The sequence below is a fragment of the Arachis hypogaea genome, chromosome 16 (genome assembly GCF_003086295.3).
Source record: "Arachis hypogaea cultivar Tifrunner chromosome 16, arahy.Tifrunner.gnm2.J5K5, whole genome shotgun sequence".
In the NCBI taxonomy this organism is placed as follows: domain Eukaryota; kingdom Viridiplantae; phylum Streptophyta; class Magnoliopsida; order Fabales; family Fabaceae; genus Arachis; species Arachis hypogaea.
The window spans coordinates 126505986-126525014 of NC_092051.1; the positions used below are offsets into that span (position 1 = coordinate 126505986).

At 29.9% G+C, this 19029-nt stretch overlaps 2 protein-coding genes and 1 long non-coding RNA gene across 3 annotated transcripts; all 3 read right to left on the minus strand.

Moving 5' to 3' along the window:
- Positions 1 to 473: 473 nt before the first annotated feature.
- LOC140179850 (uncharacterized) lies at positions 474 to 1015 on the minus strand. Its single transcript, XR_011873678.1, has 2 exons — positions 935 to 1015; positions 474 to 766 (listed from the first exon to the last, which is right to left on the minus strand). It is a non-coding gene; the product is annotated as an uncharacterized lncRNA (long non-coding RNA).
- A 155-nt stretch (positions 1016 to 1170) lies between these two features.
- LOC112759043 (lysine-specific demethylase JMJ17-like) lies at positions 1171 to 2501 on the minus strand. Its single transcript, XM_072220662.1, has 5 exons — positions 2319 to 2501; positions 1869 to 2021; positions 1596 to 1781; positions 1408 to 1473; positions 1171 to 1245 (listed from the first exon to the last, which is right to left on the minus strand). Exons 1-5 carry the CDS (start codon positions 2400 to 2402, stop codon positions 1171 to 1173), a joined length of 564 nt encoding a protein of 187 aa, XP_072076763.1. The 5' UTR covers positions 2403 to 2501.
- A 4315-nt stretch (positions 2502 to 6816) lies between these two features.
- On the minus strand, positions 6817 to 18626 carry LOC112754913 (nucleoside-triphosphatase). Its single transcript, XM_025802735.3, has 9 exons — positions 18308 to 18626; positions 16175 to 16303; positions 15458 to 15514; positions 15251 to 15343; positions 11208 to 11413; positions 10880 to 10971; positions 8966 to 9183; positions 8377 to 8566; positions 6817 to 7081 (listed from the first exon to the last, which is right to left on the minus strand). Exons 1-9 carry the CDS (start codon positions 18572 to 18574, stop codon positions 6939 to 6941), a joined length of 1395 nt encoding a protein of 464 aa, XP_025658520.1. The 5' UTR covers positions 18575 to 18626; the 3' UTR covers positions 6817 to 6938.
- Between the last annotated feature and the right edge of the window lie 403 nt (positions 18627 to 19029).

Below are 19029 nucleotides of genomic sequence, written 5' to 3' on the forward strand. Positions count from 1 at the left end.
TATGACGGTTCAGGTGAGCAACATCCCGGTTCTTTTGCTCTTTTTCTAGAGGAGTGTGGTATTGTTCCGCAACACACCATGCCAGGCAAACCTAGCATGAATGGTGTTGCAAAGCGAAGGAACCAAACTCTTAGGAAATGGTGAGAAGTATGACACTACAAGGATTTTGCTCATTTGTGGCGGTTTTTTTTTTCTGTTTATGGCGGTTTCAAACCCCCACAAAAAGGATCGTGGCAGTTTCAAAAACTCCAAAAATTTGAGGTGCCACGAGCTTCTTTGTGGCGGTTTTTCACAACCCCCACAATTTCATTCAGTGGTGGTTTTCTATACCTTTTGTGGGGGTTCTGTGCTTGCGTTTTATGGCAATTCTTGGTTAATCATTGTGGCGGTTTAGAACCCCCATAAAAAATTTTTAATTTAAAAAAAATACATTAATGTGGGTTTCAACCTCCACAAACATGTCAATACTAGTCTGAAACAATTAATCTAGATACTAGAATTACATTATTATACTACTAATCAATTATTAGTCTGAAACAATATTAGTATGCAGCAAACTAACATTCTGCAGACCTCATTAGTTAATAAAATTATGCCTTTGAATCATCACATACAATTAAAAGATGTGAAAAAGAAGCAATAGGCAGACCTGTAGATTCATAGGACCTTTTAACATCTCACGACATTGGATGCTACAAGATTCAGGTCGATTTAGCATATTCTCAAACACCTCTATCTCTGGAAGATGAACTTGAAGATCCAAGATCTATTGAAACCATGAATTTCTTAATATGATATAAAGCTCAAAGTTAACATCATATTACTTTTCCTTGACTTATTAAGTTACCTTCCATCTTTTTTTTTTCTTTTTTTTTTTGGATGGGCCATAGAACGATAAACAAATTTAACAAAACCAGAGTAAGGTTTTTATTACCTCTGATTTTAACTTGTAAAGAATGTTAAACTCTAAGACAGTAGGATGTCTCGCAGAGATACACTTTCTAACACTGTTCAGCCATGTCTGTCAAGCCTCAAACAAACAAAAATAATATTAGTGTCTAAACAAACTTATCAGTAAAGTAATGAACAGAGATTAAACATGGGAAAATAAAAGTAATATGTGTCAAACTATCTGGTGGCAATGCCTACCTTAATCAAAGAAATCCTCCCTTATAATTTTCTACTCTCTTTCATGTAGATGGGCAAGCCACAAGCTCTGGAGTATAAAAGTTCCAACTTAGACATCTGGAATGAATAATATTAATCAAACTGAATGGAGTGGAAAGAAAAATTAATGTCATAATATGTTATTACAACTAGCAAAAACATGAGCTTTAAAGAGATACATTTATTGTCAATATGAAGTAATGAAGGCATATGAATAGTCTAGATTCTAGGACAAAGTACCTTTGAACACCTCGATAAAGCAGTATCAATATCCTGAACTAATAACCTCGCTTCTTCAGTGTATTCCTGCAAGAACAAAAGTTTTTATTGTACAAATCCAATTTACAGAAAGTTACAATAAACACCAAAAACACTATAGAGCTTCTCAGCCAAAAGATAGCATACAGCTTATTCAAGTGAAAAGGCACCTTCAATTTATGATAATTAGGCTCATTGCAAGGTGGAGGATTAAATCTCAATAACTCATCAATGAATTCTAAATGAACTTTCTTTACAGTTGAGTCTTGATACCAAAACTCAATTTTTGTTATGCAATCTCTTATCCCTTCTGCCCACTTCTGAGCTTCAATCAAGGTCTTCACCATATCTCGAACCTATATCCCAAAATAAAGCTGGACTTAGTTGTGTACAATGCATAATAATTTTGAAGTAATACATCATCAACAACAACGAGAACTCACAGAGTCCATCTCAGAACCAGCCCAAAGAAACTGCTTACCTTTCCTTAATGTAGTAACAAATGCATTGCTCAGAAATAGATTCTGAAGAATCGTACTAGATTGCAGAAGCCATTCTGTAGCAAGTTGATTTAAATTAACGGAGATACCTTTCACCTACATGCATTCGAGATCTCAGATTTAAAACAAGAAATATTATTTATGAATAACAAGACAAACATCATGTTGTCTAACTTTATTTAAGAAATGCAAAACTTTGTTGACAATCAACTAGGTGGTCGTTGTTAGGGAGGATAACAACATACCACTTTCAAGAGAACAGCTAAGTCAAAGGTATGGAAGTATAAAGACAGCATATCTTTTGATTACAGAAACATAACCAAATCTTACTCTTGCAAACTGGATTATAATTTAACAAGATTGAAAAAAAACTAAAAAAACTAAATATATAACCTTTTTGGTCAAAGCACCCTGAGAAGAAGATTGCCTTCTAACACTTCTACATTCAGCCTTGTCATCGGAATTAAATTCTTCCATGGAAAAGGCCAAGTCAAACAATTCTACAAGTGAATGACGGTAGAGAAGATACAGCTTCACAGTCTTACACTCACAAAGGTGTTCCGAGTGCTGCACAATAAAAACCGAATTTAGCCAATTGAAATGTCACCATCAGTGAGTTAACAAGGTGAAAGAATGGCTTCTCCAAAAAATACTTTTAGATTTTTCATCTAAGAGTACGAGCTAAGCTTTAGTATAAGTGTAATGCATGATTATTCCCCGCAGCCAGCAACCTGCAGAGCTGCCATAACTACCCCACCTACTATAACTAAATTAGCATGTTGATTACTATCAGATCTATGTGGCCAATGAGTCATGGCTATCTTGGTATTCCACCTCTGTGCTAGGTTTTGTTTTACCTTGTAAATTACAAATAAATTGATTTTTCAATGACTGGGACCCTTTTCAAAATATTGTCCATCTATCTTTACTTATCTTACATCTCTAGTTCCTGTAAAGCAAATAAATCATGTACCTACAACTACCATGTGCTTATAAATGTGAATAATTAGGTTCTACTAGATAATAGAATCAGATAAAGCTGGTTAATTCTTTTTGACAACTTTCAACATACAAGTGAAAGGATGGAAAAAGCAATAGAAGTTGAAGAGTAGAAGAAGTAATAACACAGTGAAATTCAAGAACCCCAAGGCATACCTTCTCAAATGCACTGGCTTAATTACCAGGAACACTGTACCAGCACTTTGGCTCTCCCCTAGAACAAAATTGAAATTAGGACCAGATTCGTAAGGAAAAAGTACATGATTTTCGGTAGAAACGTTTAAAAATGTCAAGGAATTACAACAATAGTAACAAAATGTTAAGGAATTGCTGCAATACTAACCAGATGTGTAGACTTCTAGGCATAAAGCCATACCAGTACTGTAGAATATATTACCCTCTTCTATGTATATATTATTCCCAGAAAGAAAGGGAAAAAAATAAAGTGTATGATAACTTTTCTATCAAAGAACTATTATATATAGAGATGCTTTTCAATTTATTGAGATTACAAGTCACAGACAATGAACATAAATATGTCAAGTCCGACAATCTTCTAGAGTTAACTTTATTAAGTTCTGAAACCAACCATTTGAAGGTGGATTGCTCCATATCTTGTGAATCTTGATTGAAAAAAACTTTAAGATTTCCAAGTTTGGAATTTCTACCTGTAGGAAAGAACCACACACAAACCTTGTTACTCTATTTGGAATCATAGGTCTTAAAATGATAAATACATATTATTTTAAGTTGGAAGAAAGCCATACATTTTCATTAAAGAGAGAAAATAAAGTTGTGGCATTTTGTCCATCCGTTGCTGGGACAATTTCCCTTCTAAAAAACAAGGTATTTTGGAAAGATTTGTTGAATGAACCTTGCCACCGCATAAGAATATTCACAAGTACAATGAAATCTCAACCATCTCCATAACAGCAACCAACTTTCACAACTCACAAGAAAATGAATTTCTTCTCTAAAAATCCCTAATAGAACTCGGTCATAAATCGCTGCAAGCCATCAAAATGTGTAAAACCCTCAATATAAAGAAATAAACGAGAAAGGAATAAGAGGCATAACCTGCTAACATAGAAGACAGAGACATGACGATGGCAGAGGAGAGACAGAGATCAGCCACAAAATGCAAACACACAAATTCTATTTATCATTTGAGGTATTTTCGGAATCAATTAGCAGGCATGCCATCATATCATAGAGAACAATCTAATCAATAATCACACTTACTAAAACAACTGAATGAAAAATAGAAAACACAAAGATTGAAGAATAGAAAATCACTAAAGTTTGAAAGAAAAATAAGAAGAAATAAAAGATCAATTCGAAGGGAATCGAAGATAACACATTTTCTAGTAGGCGAATCAGATCAGAGAACAAAGAAATCAAAAATAGAGAACAAAAAAAAACTTGAAAACAAATCTGATTTGAGAGAAAGAGCGTTTTTATTTACCTCTTTGAAAGAGCCTGAACTTCTTCCACTGTGAACTAGCCTCAATGCAAACAACAAAAAGCGATAATTAGAAAAAGAATTCGAAAAGAGAGAGAGAGAGAGAGAGAGAGAGAGAGTGTAGTGGATGAATGTGTGAACCTGGCCTTTATTCATAATTCCAGCGGGCGACGGTTGACGGAGGAAACTTGGCGGCAAGCCAGCAACGGCGGCAAGGAGATGAATGGCGGTGGCAATGGAATCGTGATTCTAGGGTTTCAGACTCTCCCTTGTTCTCTCTCTCGAATAACTCTTTCCATTTTTTTATTTTTGATATGGGCTTGGTAAATATTTGTTTGGGTTGGATTTTTTATAATTAATTGGGTTGAAAAGTGAAAACAAACCGTGGGAGTTTTTGTTAACTCTTTAAAATTGTTACAAATAAAATATATTGTGGAGGTTTTAATAACTCTCACTAAAAAACTTCCACAAACAAATAAAAATTTTGTAGTGTGATTAGTCATTCTTCCTTGCCTGAATTATTCTGGGGAGAAGTCTTAAAGACCGTAGTGTACATCTTTATTAGGGTGCCAAGCAAAATAGTTAATTAACAAAAACCCCATATGAAATTTGGACTGGGAAAAGGCCCAGTATAAAGCATTTGCATATTTTAATTTTCTAATTTTTTTGTGGACAATACATATATTAATTATAATTACAAATTATGCTATTTCAAATTAAATGACTTATATAATGGTGATCTCATTTATTGTTATAAATGTTAAATGGAATAAGTCATAATTACTTTTGATTTGGAATTAAATAATAATAAAATCAGATATTATCTTTTGTTTCTTAGATAATTATCTTTCGGATTTTAGATATATTATCTTTTGGACTTTAAATACTATTTTATTTGGGTTTTAGGGTTTAATAGGTGCCATACTCAAATATAAATAGTGCCTTCAGGGTTTCGGTCCCCAATATACTAAAGCCGCCTTTGTCGCTCTTTCCCCATCAAAAGAGTTATAATTCAGCCCTAGGGATACAGAAGGCTTTGGTTGAGGAAGATTGAAAGAACCAGATCTAATCTTCCATCAATTTCTGACTTTTATGAGTAAAGGTACGCTTTCACATTATGATATATTTTTTGGTGATTCAATATGGATGATCTGGATTATTAAAATAATGTATTCCAACAATAAATTAAGGAATAGATTTGAGAATACTTGCCTTAATACGTATTAGTAAGAAGCTTGAATAAAAAAAAATTTGAAATCTAAAACATCAAACAAAAATTAAATCAAAATTATGAAGGAATAAAAAATTTTGAGAGAGGAAGAAAAAATACCTAACTGGACGAAGTTAATTTTGGAGCTGAAGAATGAGATGAGGTCTTGAAACTGGAGAATAAACTGAGATTTTGAATATGAAGAATGAGTAGTGTGATCTTAAATTGAGATTTTAAATATGAAAAATGAGCAGTGTGATTTCAAACTGAAAGTAGTGTGATCCCAAAATTGACGGAGTTAAGTGAAAAAGAGAAATAGTAGAGTAAATTAAAATAAATAACCGTTAAAATTGAGGAGTAATTTTTTACGGTCAAATTATTTATTAAAAAAATAAAAAAATTAACATTTTTAATATTTATCAAAAATATATATTACTTTTTATATTTAACTATAATTATTAAAAAATATTAACATAGCTTTTTTTTTGTAATGAACTTTAAATACTTTTAAAAGTCTCTTCTAAAATATTTTAAATTATGAGATAGCTTTTAAGATCCTTGAAAGACTTCAGATTTAGATGAAAATATGAGGTATTTACATATTTGCGACAACGATAAGGATTGACCTCTTAATAACTATAATATATAATAAGCATGAAATATAAAGAGTTAAGAATTTAGAAGATAGATGTACACGATGATATATACTGGCTCAATTGAAATGCCTACATCTAGTCTTCATTAAGAAAACTCGAGAATTTTGCTATTAAAATAAAAAAAATATTAGATAAACAAGTTATTTTTGTAATTAAACTTAAATAAGTATTTTCTTTTTCTTTTTTTACGTGTTTTCTCCTACTTCTTCAATTGATTTTTATTGTGGCAATGAACTATTAAAACAACTTGATTACTAAAATGATTTGGTTATATAGTATCCTCGTAAAATAAGTATACATCCGAAATAAATAAAAAATTCTAGACTTGTTTTAAAATAGAATATTTATTTCATAATCTTTACCAAAATTATGAGCTAACACATACACACAACAATACATTATAGCAAACTTGTTTTTTTATATGAAAAAGTCTAGGGCCAGCAATTTTTTTAAATTCTGTCCAACATGTAGCTAGCAAAGAAAAATGAGCCATTTGATGAAATCTCACACCAATCTCACACCATTAAAATTATTATTAATTAATGGCTATTTGATGGCTATAAATTATAAGAGTTACTGGTCCTAACACTTCTCCTTTTATATAGAAGTTCATGACTTTTATTTAATACAGAAAGCATAGGCGTCAATGTGTCATCACATCCCTACTTCCTAGTTACCGTAAAAGTTTAAATGAAATACATTAATCGCTCAAATTTAGGTAATGAAGATATGGCTTCTATGGCACTGCCTAGTGGCCAGGTCGCATCTACTGAAGCATCTTCATATTCAATTTGCTTTGCAACTGTAATCTCTTGCCATGGATGTATTCCTGCCAAGAAATGAAATTATCAACAAATACTGGAAGATAAAATATATAATGTTTCGCACAATGGTAAATTATAGTAATATTTGCTTATGCTAAACATTTAAGTAATGTTAGAAAACCAATACTATAATAGCCAATTTCAACAATACAATAGTGTGTTATTAAATAAGTTTATTATGAAGTTCACTAAAGATGAGTTTTTGTTGAGTTTGAATTTTAGATTTTTTATTTTTTTTGAGTTTCGCATGTTTTTATTTTTAAAAGTTTTAGATGTTTTTTGTGTTGAGTATTAGCTGTAATATTAATTGTGTAATGTTAGTTGTATAATATTAGCTCTCAAAATTTTCTCCAGACATTATTAAATAGAATAAATGGTTAAATTTGTCTTTAAAGAATCACTCGTTTTTTAAATTGGTTTTCGAAAAATTTCTTTTAATTAAATTCATCTTTCAAAGATTTTTAGTTAATCACATTAGTCCTTTTGTCATTTTCTTTATTGACGACGTCAAAATTTGTTGATGTAGTATATTAAGTGATACTACAACACAACACCTAAGAATTCTAATTGACTGTTAATATATAAGTTTATGAAATTAGATCAAATTAAAACCTAATTGAAGAGGGACCTTGAGGCATTAAAATTTTTTTATTTGATCTAATTTCATAAATTTATCATGTTAACTGCTAATTAGAACTACCGTATGTATATATTGTGGTGTTACTTAATGTTTCATATCAGCAAACATATAATTAGCAACAAAAGTAGCATAAAACTAAGGAATAATATGACTAATTAACTTAAAAAAATTTTAATGATAAATTTAATTAAAAAAATTTTAAAAATTAATTTAAAAAATAAATAATCTTTTAAAAATTAATTTTATCATTTATTCTTATTAAATATGAGACACCTTCATTTAAAATGTGCATTGGCTAATTAACTTAGATCACTTTGCTGACATGTGGCGAAGCCTCCTACCACTAATAGATCAATATAAAAGTCAAAAGCACTTAAAAATATAGAGAATTTTATAATATTTATTATTTGGTGTCTAATTTTTATTTATTTTTATATTTTTAAAATTAAATATTAACTTTTTTAGTAAGTTAGACACTATTTTTTAAGTACTATAACAATTACCTAAAAATATTTTGAGATTCTAATATAAAGCATTAATGATATAAATGGAGTAATCGAATTCGGTCAGAGTTATTAGTTGCTTGTCGGTTTTCTAGCTTAGTTACACAGAATCTAGTAACCATATTAATTAACAACCAAAATAATATATATAACTCACCAAATCCCTCAACGAGCAATGTATATTGGTAGGTGAGATCCATGCAGACATAGGGAAGTTTGGCAATGGTCGTAATAGGATAAATAGATGCAGCATCTTCATATTTTGTATTACATGCTCTCTTAGCTGCAACTTTGTAATCCACCGGAATAACTTTCGAATTGGATTTATTCGGATCAACTATACCCGTCTACAAAAATGATAATGTAATGTTTGCATATGATAATCAACAATAAATGAGATATTTATGTAGATGAGAGTATTTAGACAATTGAGGGAGAAATGAAGACCGATAAACTAATAGAATTGAAGTTTTATCCAACATAAGAAGATGACATTAGTTTTTATTTTTATTTTGCTGAGAAAATATTTGCATTGGTCTCCAATAAACTTCAAATAGATCGAACACTTTGATTTTTAATAAATTTTTATTACTATAAAAAATACCAAAAATTACTCTCATTTTTAAAGAGAAATTGTAATATGCGTGATAGATGAATAAATAAATTCTTAACCCAATTTTATGATAAGATAATTAAATAAAAAATATCATTATAAAAAAAGTCAAAGCGATTTTTTTTTTACCTACCTCTGATGCCGTATAAAAGAAAGACGTAGCAACATAGAGATTTTTTTGTCCATTGCCACCTCCACCATTCCATATTCCACCAAAAGTGCAATCTTTATTATATGGACATGCTGCTTCTAATTTGAGGGCCTCACGAACTATATGCCTACATTTTTCAAAGCTGGACCCTGAACTTGGTGCATATGCCCTATACTCATTTTCTGAGTATGTGTATGTCCCTTCAAAATAATAATTTGTTGCATATCATTACACTAAACAAATAATAATAATAATAATAATAATAATAATAATAATAATAATAATAATAATAATAATAAGGGTTAAGGTGATTGGTTAAGATTTTAAAATTGGAAAGTTTAAAGCATTTTTAATTTGAAAAAATATCTATTATCTATTATCTATTTCTAATTTTACAACCAAAATGTGTCACATTCTACTTTCTCATTGTAATTGGAATCAAATATTTCCTTCCAAAATTAAAGAATTCTCCTCTACTCCTTACTAATTTTACAACCAAAATGTGCCATATGTCATTCTCTCATTGTAATTGAAATTAAATCTTTTCTTTTAAAATTAAGGAAATTTCTTCTCTTCGTTATACTAATTTTACAACCAAAATGTGCCATATGTATGTCACTCCCTCATTGCAATTGAAATCAAATCTTTCCCTCCAAAATTAAAGATGTCTCCTCTCTTCTTTTCTCTATCTCTCTCATTTCTTCAACCACTCTATCTATTTTATATATCAATATCAATATCAATGACTAATTACTAATTTGACAATTAAAATGTGCAACATGACATTCTTTAATTGCATTAAAATTAAAATTGAAATATTAAAATTGAAATTGAAATATACCTATATAATGTATCATATATTACTATCTAATTTAATAATCAAATATGTCACATGACACTCTCTTATTAAAATTGAAAGAAAATATTTTTCTCCAAAATTAATAAACTCCCTCCTAAATTCTCTCATCCACCTCTCTCCATTTTTCTATTTCTCTCTACCATTTTCACTCTATATATAATTTATATTTTATATTAGTAATTTGACAAATCAAAATATGTCATCCGATATTTTTTTATTACAATTAAAATAAAAAAAATTTTCTTTCAAAATTAACAAACTCTCACTCTCACTCTCATTCTTCATCTTTATCTTTCTCTCTCTTTTCTCTCATTCTCTATTTTTTCTATTTTTTTATTTTATAGAAAACAAAATTAACAACATAATATAATTCAAATAAAAAATTAGACTTTTTCATATAAAAATAATAACTAAAAATTTTGTTATTTGATTTTTTATCTACATAGACCTTGATTTTTTTAGTCAGAGACTTTTGTCAACCTACGATTTTTTTTTATAAAAGTAGTTTAATTCTATAAATCTTATGTGCCATGCATAATCTATACAGTGAGAACAAAATGGATCGTAATTTTAAAAAATTTATATTCCCATAATATTATTACGGATAAAAATACTAGTTTCTACTATTTGAAAGTAGTAGCTAGAATAATACAAATTTTGCTAAGGCTAGACACTGAACAAAAAATTTTGCTAAGACAAGACAGATTTTTTCAAACAATACATTATTTGTTTTAGGTCACATTTTAAAATTATATTCATAGATAAAAAAAAAAAAAACTGTGATCTTTGATATAATTACTGCTTTTGAACAAATGTCATAGTTTTCACTTTTCAGCCGTAGTCAACACCAATATGACCATAGCTCAATAGTCACGATTTTTTAAACAAAGATTACGGTTCTTCTTTTCTTACAAAATAAAAAATCTAATCATTGATCAAGGACCACGGCTTATAACCATTTCCTTAGCTTGGTTATAGGTTAGAGTAAAAGTGCACATGATAAGCTAGAAAGTTGTATATATACAATAATATATTACCATCAAAGCCCGCTAAAACGCAAGGGTTAGCAGAATTATGAGTGATATTCAGAATCTCTGCACGAGCAGCATCACTACCATAGCGCAAGTAGCTGAAATTAAAGAAATATTTTTAAACCAATAAATGCATTAGCCACAATATTACAAACTAAAAAAATCTTATATTTGAAAATATTTTTCTCAATATACAAAGAGAGATTTTCATTTTCTCTTAATCAATTTGAATTAGTCATGTGGTTAACTCACTCGTTGGTTTAAATAAATGTCACATACAGTAATATATTGGTAGTCTTTCACCTGCCGAGCCAAAAATAAGAAGAAAACATGCCTGTGAACATAGAGGTTATATTCGGTTTCTTTAAGAATGACATTTTTAATGTATGGGTCCTGTCCATCTGGTGGTAATGGTGCATTTTGAGCTGCGTCCTTTGAAACAGCATATGCCATTTGAATTGATGCACCTCCAAGATCAACCACTCCCACCGTTCTTGAATACTCGTTTCCCAAGTTTTCCAATAGATAGTTAAGTGTCACCTATACATACATCAAAAGTTAGATTCAAATCTTATCTTTTATTGATAAATTTAAAATATAGAATTTAATACAACATTTTAAAATAATAAAAAAAATAATAAATAACCATTTTGCTATTCGAAAAATTCTAATTTTAATAAAATAGATTTTTATATTTATTTTTAACAAAATAATTTTTTAAATATTTATTTTGTTTGACAAAATAATTTAATTATTCAAAATAATAAATTGATGATTAAGTCATTTTGTCAAACATAGTAGATATTAAAAGGTTCATTTTGTGAAAAAAATAAATATAAAAAATTATTTTATCAGAATTAGAATCTTTTAAATATTAAAATAATTATTTACTTTAATAGAAATTTATTCATCATAATTGATCTTGAATAGTGCATTATACATGTAATTGTATATCTAAGTATCTAACCACACCGACTTAAAAGAGTGTGGCAATATGCATATTAGCATATATTTTTAGGGAAAGTATGAGAAGCCAATGTAATATTTATACAATGTGTATAATAGAGATTTAGGGAGTATTAGAGATATAATCATTAGTGTTACTTTTTTTTCATCAGCTAAAGTTTTTGGGATGAATGGTATCATGACATTGTATTAGAGCGCTAGATTCAAAAGGTCAAGAGTTCGATACATTTTGAAAAGATGTTTATTATCGCTAGTACTTGTATGGTTATTCTAGATAATATGAAAAATGTTCATTTGTAATTCAATAGTCTATTATACACATTATACAAATAGTCTATTGTCTCCCTGGCGGAATCTATATTTTTATTATGGTATAACATTGAATATCCTATAATACAACACTATTATCTTCCACTAAAAGGAAGTGAAGCTCACCCGAAGAGATAAAGAAGGGTCAAACTAGAAATTCAACAAAAACTTATACGACATCGATGTAATCAATTATTTATATATATTTGGGAAAGGATACATGATTTTTTTTTCAAGTATTGTTGTCTTTTTCTCTCAAATATCAAATTATCCTCTCCCCGCACTTGGCCTTGTTTGGTAATGAGTTGAGATTTTTTTTCCCCTCAAATATCTCTATATATATATATATATATCATACCCATTAACAAATGTTTTATATAGTATTTTTTTATTACAAACATTCCATAAAAATAAAAACTAACAAAAAATTTAGGTATTATATATTTATTGAACAATTTATATAAATAAAATAAATAAATCTCAAAATTACATGAATACAATCATTAAAAATAAGTCTTTTGAATTCGATGCTGGTTGCCGCAATTTATAAACAGATAGAACTAATATGTATATCAATTGAAGTTGATTGTCAAGTAGAGTGACAAATTCATAATAAATAAAAAAATTTAAATATAAAATAAAAAATTTTATGATTATTTTTTATTTTTTTATTTTTGTTAATTTTTTTATGATATTGTATCATTTTATCATTATTATTATTATTATTATTATTATTATTATTATTATTATTATTATTATTATTATTATTATCTTTTTACAATATCAATTATTGATCCATTAATAAGTAGAACAAATTAAACAAAAAACCTAACTATAAGTAATAATAATAATAATAATAATAATAATAATAATAATAATAATAATAATAATAATAATAAATTATAGTATACTAAAGAAGATAACTTTTGTTAAGTGTAAACTATAGTAAAAATATAGCCATTTACATAAATACATAATTGCACATACATGTAATAGATTCTCAATATATAGTTATATTTATCTAATTTTAATATCTACTTATTTTATTTATATGAATTATTTTATATTTATATAAATCAAATTATATTTTTAATAAAATAATTAATTATAAAAATAAATAATTTTTTATAGGATAATTAAAATGTCATATCAAAATAATTAATCTTTTCTATATTTAATATAGTAATCAAACTTTTTATATATATTAAATTTGTAGTTTTATTATAACTAATTTAACAATAAACTAACGTATTTATTGTCAACTAACAATAACTCAAATGACATAATCTTTTCATTTTTACCTAAATGTGTACATATAAAAAAGACTTGGGTCCATTGGCATTATCGGTATTAACTACATTACTGTGTTTATCTTTAATTTATGACCTCTAAAATATCTTTTTTTTTTTTTCAAAAGTTGTAACCATTTAATTGGGTAAAATAGAATAAAAATTATTTTTATTAATAATAATAATAATAATAATAATAATAATAATAATAATAATAATAATAATAAAAGTATTTCTAAATTTAAAATGGCTAAATAAACATCAATATAAAATAAATTAAAAATTATTCAAATATAAATTTATATTAGATTTTCAATTTTTAAAATATAATTAAGCTAATTAATTTGAAAAACCAAAAATAAAAGCACAAGAATTTTTTGATTATTTACCAAATATAAAGTAGTGTTAGCTCGCTTGTTCATGCTTTTGATAAAAAAAAAAAAAGTAGAAACCTCCTCTTTTAATGAATATTAATTACCATAACTACCCTTATTATTACCTGAGTTAAATTAAACGAACAACATATTATTAAGAAAGGGTAAACTACCATTTCTATCCATAAAAGTTGAAAACGCTGACATATCTATCTATAGAAAATGAAAATTACCATTTGTACCTATAAAAAATAGTTTTTACAAGAAAAATTATTCAAACCCTAAAAAATTAAATAAAATTTATAAACTACCCTTCTCTTCACCACTACCACTATCATCTCCTCCCCCCTCCTCTCTCTCTCTCAATATTCTGAGCGACCCAATCCCAACATCAACCACATTACCGCTCAATACCACCGTCTCACCCTCCTCCTCAACCATCACCCTAACCCTTTCGGCCGCACACTCCTCATCGATGTCGATCGTGACTCAACAGCACCACTACCATCACCATCAGCCATCACTGCTGTTAACTTCACCACCTGAATGGATTGGGTTTTTTCTGTACACACATTCAAAGGCTGCGACTTTTTTAAGGGTTAATCGAAAACACTCATCAGCAAAGTTAAGATCTATGACTCTAACCTTGAATCCTCCAAGCTTTCGCCATTGATTTCATTGTCTCCCTCAAGAACTCTAGTGTCGCCAACATCAGCTCCGACATCTCCACTGCACACTCCTTGCTCTCCATCCGCATCCTCCCCTTCCTACCCGCCATCTCCGTCGTCGCCATCACCGTCGGCAATACCTCACCACCACCGTTGACACGAGTATGGCAACGCCGGCGCTAACGGAACATTTGAGTGGCTGCGCGAAGTGAGGATCGTCGATGGGGTCTATGAAGGCGCACTTGCGTTTGAGGGTGGAGTTCCAGTGGTTCTTAATGGCATTATTGGTTCTGTCGAAAAGGAGTCGGACTATGGTGGCCCACTTGTTGCCGAACCGAGCGTGAATTCTGATTATGGTGTCATCCTCTTTGAGAGTGAAAGCCAGATGCTCCACTTATGGGGAGAGCTGGCTACACCATCAGAGCCTGTAAGATTTGTCCTAGCGGAACATTGAGAGAGAGAGAGAGAGGAGGGGAGAGGAGATGATAGTGGTAATGGTGGAGAGAAGGGTAGTTTAGGGATTTTATTTAATTTTTTAAGATTTGAATAATTTTGCTTGTAAAAATTATTTTTTATAGGTACAAATGATAATTTTCGTTTTTTATGGGTAGATATGTCAGCGTTTTCAACTTTTGTGAATAAAAATAATAGTTTACTCGTTAAGAAAAATAAACTTGGCATGAAACAAAACTTCAAATATATATATAGTTTGGTAGCTAGTAATCTTCAAATATATATATAGTTTGGTAGCTAGTAATTAAGTAATCATACCCACATATAAGAACCTTCTTGGGTTCCATCAATAACAGTTACTGCATCAGATTGAACGTTCAGGTTACTTCTTGTCCTGAACATATCCCTAACCTTCAAGACATACATGAATATGAAGGTTAAATTAATTAAAATTCGAAGATTTAATTAATTAATTAATTATAATTGTATTGTACTGATAACGAAGAACTCGTGATGCTTAGTTACCGCTTGCAATATTCTTTCAGCAGTATCACCCTCCAACAACCTTAAACCTGCAGTTGCCTTTATTTGCAACATAAAAAAAAAAAAAAAATTGAGAAGGCATGGTATAATATTTTTTAAATTATAATAACCCCTCAGATAACATATTTTAATAACGTAACCTAATCTCTTTGTTAATAATTGGATCATATATACTATTATATTCACCAATTATTTTGACGTCTTTTAATTATATTATCGGTCCCGCTACGTTACCAACAGTATTTCTGCCAATTTCTACCAACTCTTATTTATAGTTGTGTTTAATGGAAGTGTCTTTGTAAATGTATCTAATAAAAATATCTTTTTATGGCTGTGTTTAATAGAAGTATCTTTATAGATATATTTTCTGGATGTATTTCTTTATATATGTGTTTAAAATATAATAATTAATTATTGTTAGTAATAAATTGACAGATAATATGTTGGTACCCTATACTTTTCCTAGTACTATTTATTAAATTAGGTAATCATCTACTGATTTAATTTTTAGCCAAAAATTCGTTTCAACATTATGGTTGGCCGTGTAGCAAATTCTTGCCTACTTTTATTTTAATCTTTAATCTAGTATGCATAAGATATACCTTTGGCATGATCAATTAGATTTCAAATTAAGAGAGTCTATTTTGAGATCCAAGATGCAAAAATTATTTAAAAAAAAAAAAGAGTAGAAATTGATACCCCAAGCCTAAGGGGTGTTTTGGGTTGGAGTTGCAGTGGAATAATATCTTGTGCTTCGTCTAAAAGTGGAATCAGAGATTCTGCAGCTTCTTCTGGATTATCTGCATATGCACTCAAACCGGGTTTGATCTACACCACACAGTACGATGTTTATTAATTCATAAAGTAATTAGAGAAATCAATACTATACTAATCAAATTCAACTAATATTATAGCAGACGGTTAAACAAGTTTCTTTCAATTGAGTTTCGAATATTGTTGTTTTTAAGAATCTTGAATATTTTTTCCTTGTGAATGCATACTACAACATTAGCTTTGCAATGTTAACTTTTAAGACTTTCTCTTACTTTTATATATTTATTTGATTTACTATCATGGTGAAAAATTGTTATGTTTCATTTTTCAAGCAGTAAAAATAAGATTCTAAAAACTGAATCAATCATTTAACTGTTAGAAATAAAATTTAAAATTTAAAGATTCAATCAAAGTTTAATAGAGATTAAATTAAATATAATAAAATAATATATTTATATATATAATATATATTTTTTTAAAATGATTTTTTATATTTTATTATTTTGAATTGACTAACCATTAAAAATCATCGCACCGATTTTTTTGACTGATTATTTAGATTTTTAACTAGTTTTTTATCAATTAGTTTTTTATTCAGAACTATGAGGGGAAGATACATAGATAGATATAGAGAGAAAGAAAGAGAGCGCGTGAGAGAGAAAAAAATTATTATTATTATTTTTTTTTTACCAAAGATAGGAGACTCGAACCCGCAACCTCTTAATTGAGTATGGAGAGACTATGCCATTTGAGCTATTACTCATCGGCAAAATTTGGAAAGATAGGAGACTCGAACCCGCAACCTTTTAATTGAATATGAGGAGTCTATGCCATTTGAGGAGAAAAAAAAATATCTTATTGTTTAGGAAAATGGTCTTTGTATCTTATGTGCACTTCTTTTCTTTTGTATATCAATTATTTCAATATAAAATAAGAACATACAAAAAAATACATAAGAAAACAGAGCATATAATATTACTTAGGGATAAGTATTGTTTTGGTCCCTCACGTTGAGGGTCGGAATCGAATCCGTCCCCAATCTAATTTTCGATTTAAAATCACCCTTAACGTTTTTTTTTCGTATTAAAATCGTCCTTTTTAATTTTTATTTCTAAACTACCCTTCCTTTTTAATAAAATTTAAAAAATTAAAAATAAAAAAAAAATAAAACACGGTTGGGGTGGGGGAAGGGGAGACAAGAAGGGTGAGACCAGGGGTGGGGTGGGGGTGGCGGGAAGGGAAGACAGGGAGGGGGAGATCGGGGGTGGGGGTGGGGGTGGATGGTGGTGGGAAGGGGAGACCGGAGGGTGGGGGAGGGGGGAAGGGGAGATCGGGGGTGGGGGTGGGGGTGGCGGGAAGGGGAGACGGGGAGGGGGAGACCAGGGGTGAGGTGGGGGTGGATGGTGGTGGGAAGGGGAGACCGGAGGGGTGGGGGAGGGGGGAAGGGGAGACCAGGGGTGGGGGTGGCGGGAAGGGGAGACGGGGAGGGGGAGACTGGGGGTGAGGTGGGGGTGGGATAGGAGTGGATGGTGGTGGGAAGGGGAGACCGGAGGGGTGTGGGAGGGGGGAAGGGGAGACCGGAGGGTGGGGGAGGGGGAAGGGGAGACGGGGAGGGGGAGACCGGGGGTGGGGTGGGGGTGGATGGAGGGGGAAGGGGAGACCGGAGGGTGGGGGAGGGGGAAGGGGAGACCGGAGGGGTGGGGAGGGGGAGAAGGGAAGGGGTTTTATTTTTTTTTTTAATTTTTTAAATTTTATTAAAAAGGAAGGGTAGTTTAGGAATAAAAATTAAAAATGACGATTTTAATACGAAAAAAAAACGTTAAGGATGATTCTAAATCGAAAATTAAATCGGGAACGGGTTCGATTCCCACCCTCAACGTGAGGGACCAAAATAATACTTATCCCTATTACTTACTACATATTAATACTTATGTAATATGACTGTTATTATTACTCAACTTACCCCAACAAAATAGTGTAATAAATTTCTTAATTTTAAACTTTGGGAGAAGAAAAAAGAGAAAGAAGAAAAACACAATGAAATTTAGTCATCACTACCTTCTTATAAAACTCAATTTCATTGCCAATATGAAGGAGGTTGAGATTCTGGTCAAAATGGAAGACATGAACACGAGATCCAGAGCTACCAGCATCAAAGATGACAGCATAAGAAGTAACATTACCATCATTATTATCATTGGATTTCTGTTTTGGTAGTATCTTACGATTAGTAAAGAAAATGTTGTTAATCCTCAGGGATTGAGAGGAACAGAATGATGGCATCAATAAGAATAAAAATGTGAAGAGGCTTTTGAGATCCATCATTGATGAAATATAATTTCAATTTGCACTCTCATGGGGTAGTCTCTACTCTCTACCTCTATATATATAGCTCGAGTAACTTAGCTTCCACGTGCGAATATATATACTGGTGCCATTGTTCTATATTAAATAAGAGGGAATAATAATAATTACAAAAAAAGTTGATCATGTAAATCTAAAGTTTAGATGTATAATTTGTAATCTTTTAAAATATTTTTTATTTTATTATTTTAAATCAATTAACTGCTAAAAATTAAATCATATAAATTAATTTATCAATTTTTGATCAATTTGTTTATATGTATAGTCAACTCATAAACTAATTAATTGAGATTTTTTAAGTTTAACCTCAACTTATTTATGAATAATGTTAAATTCGACTCACAAACTCATAGATTCAGTTTGTCAAATTATTAATAAATTGATTTTAAACTAACTTAACTCATTTCAAACTCTAC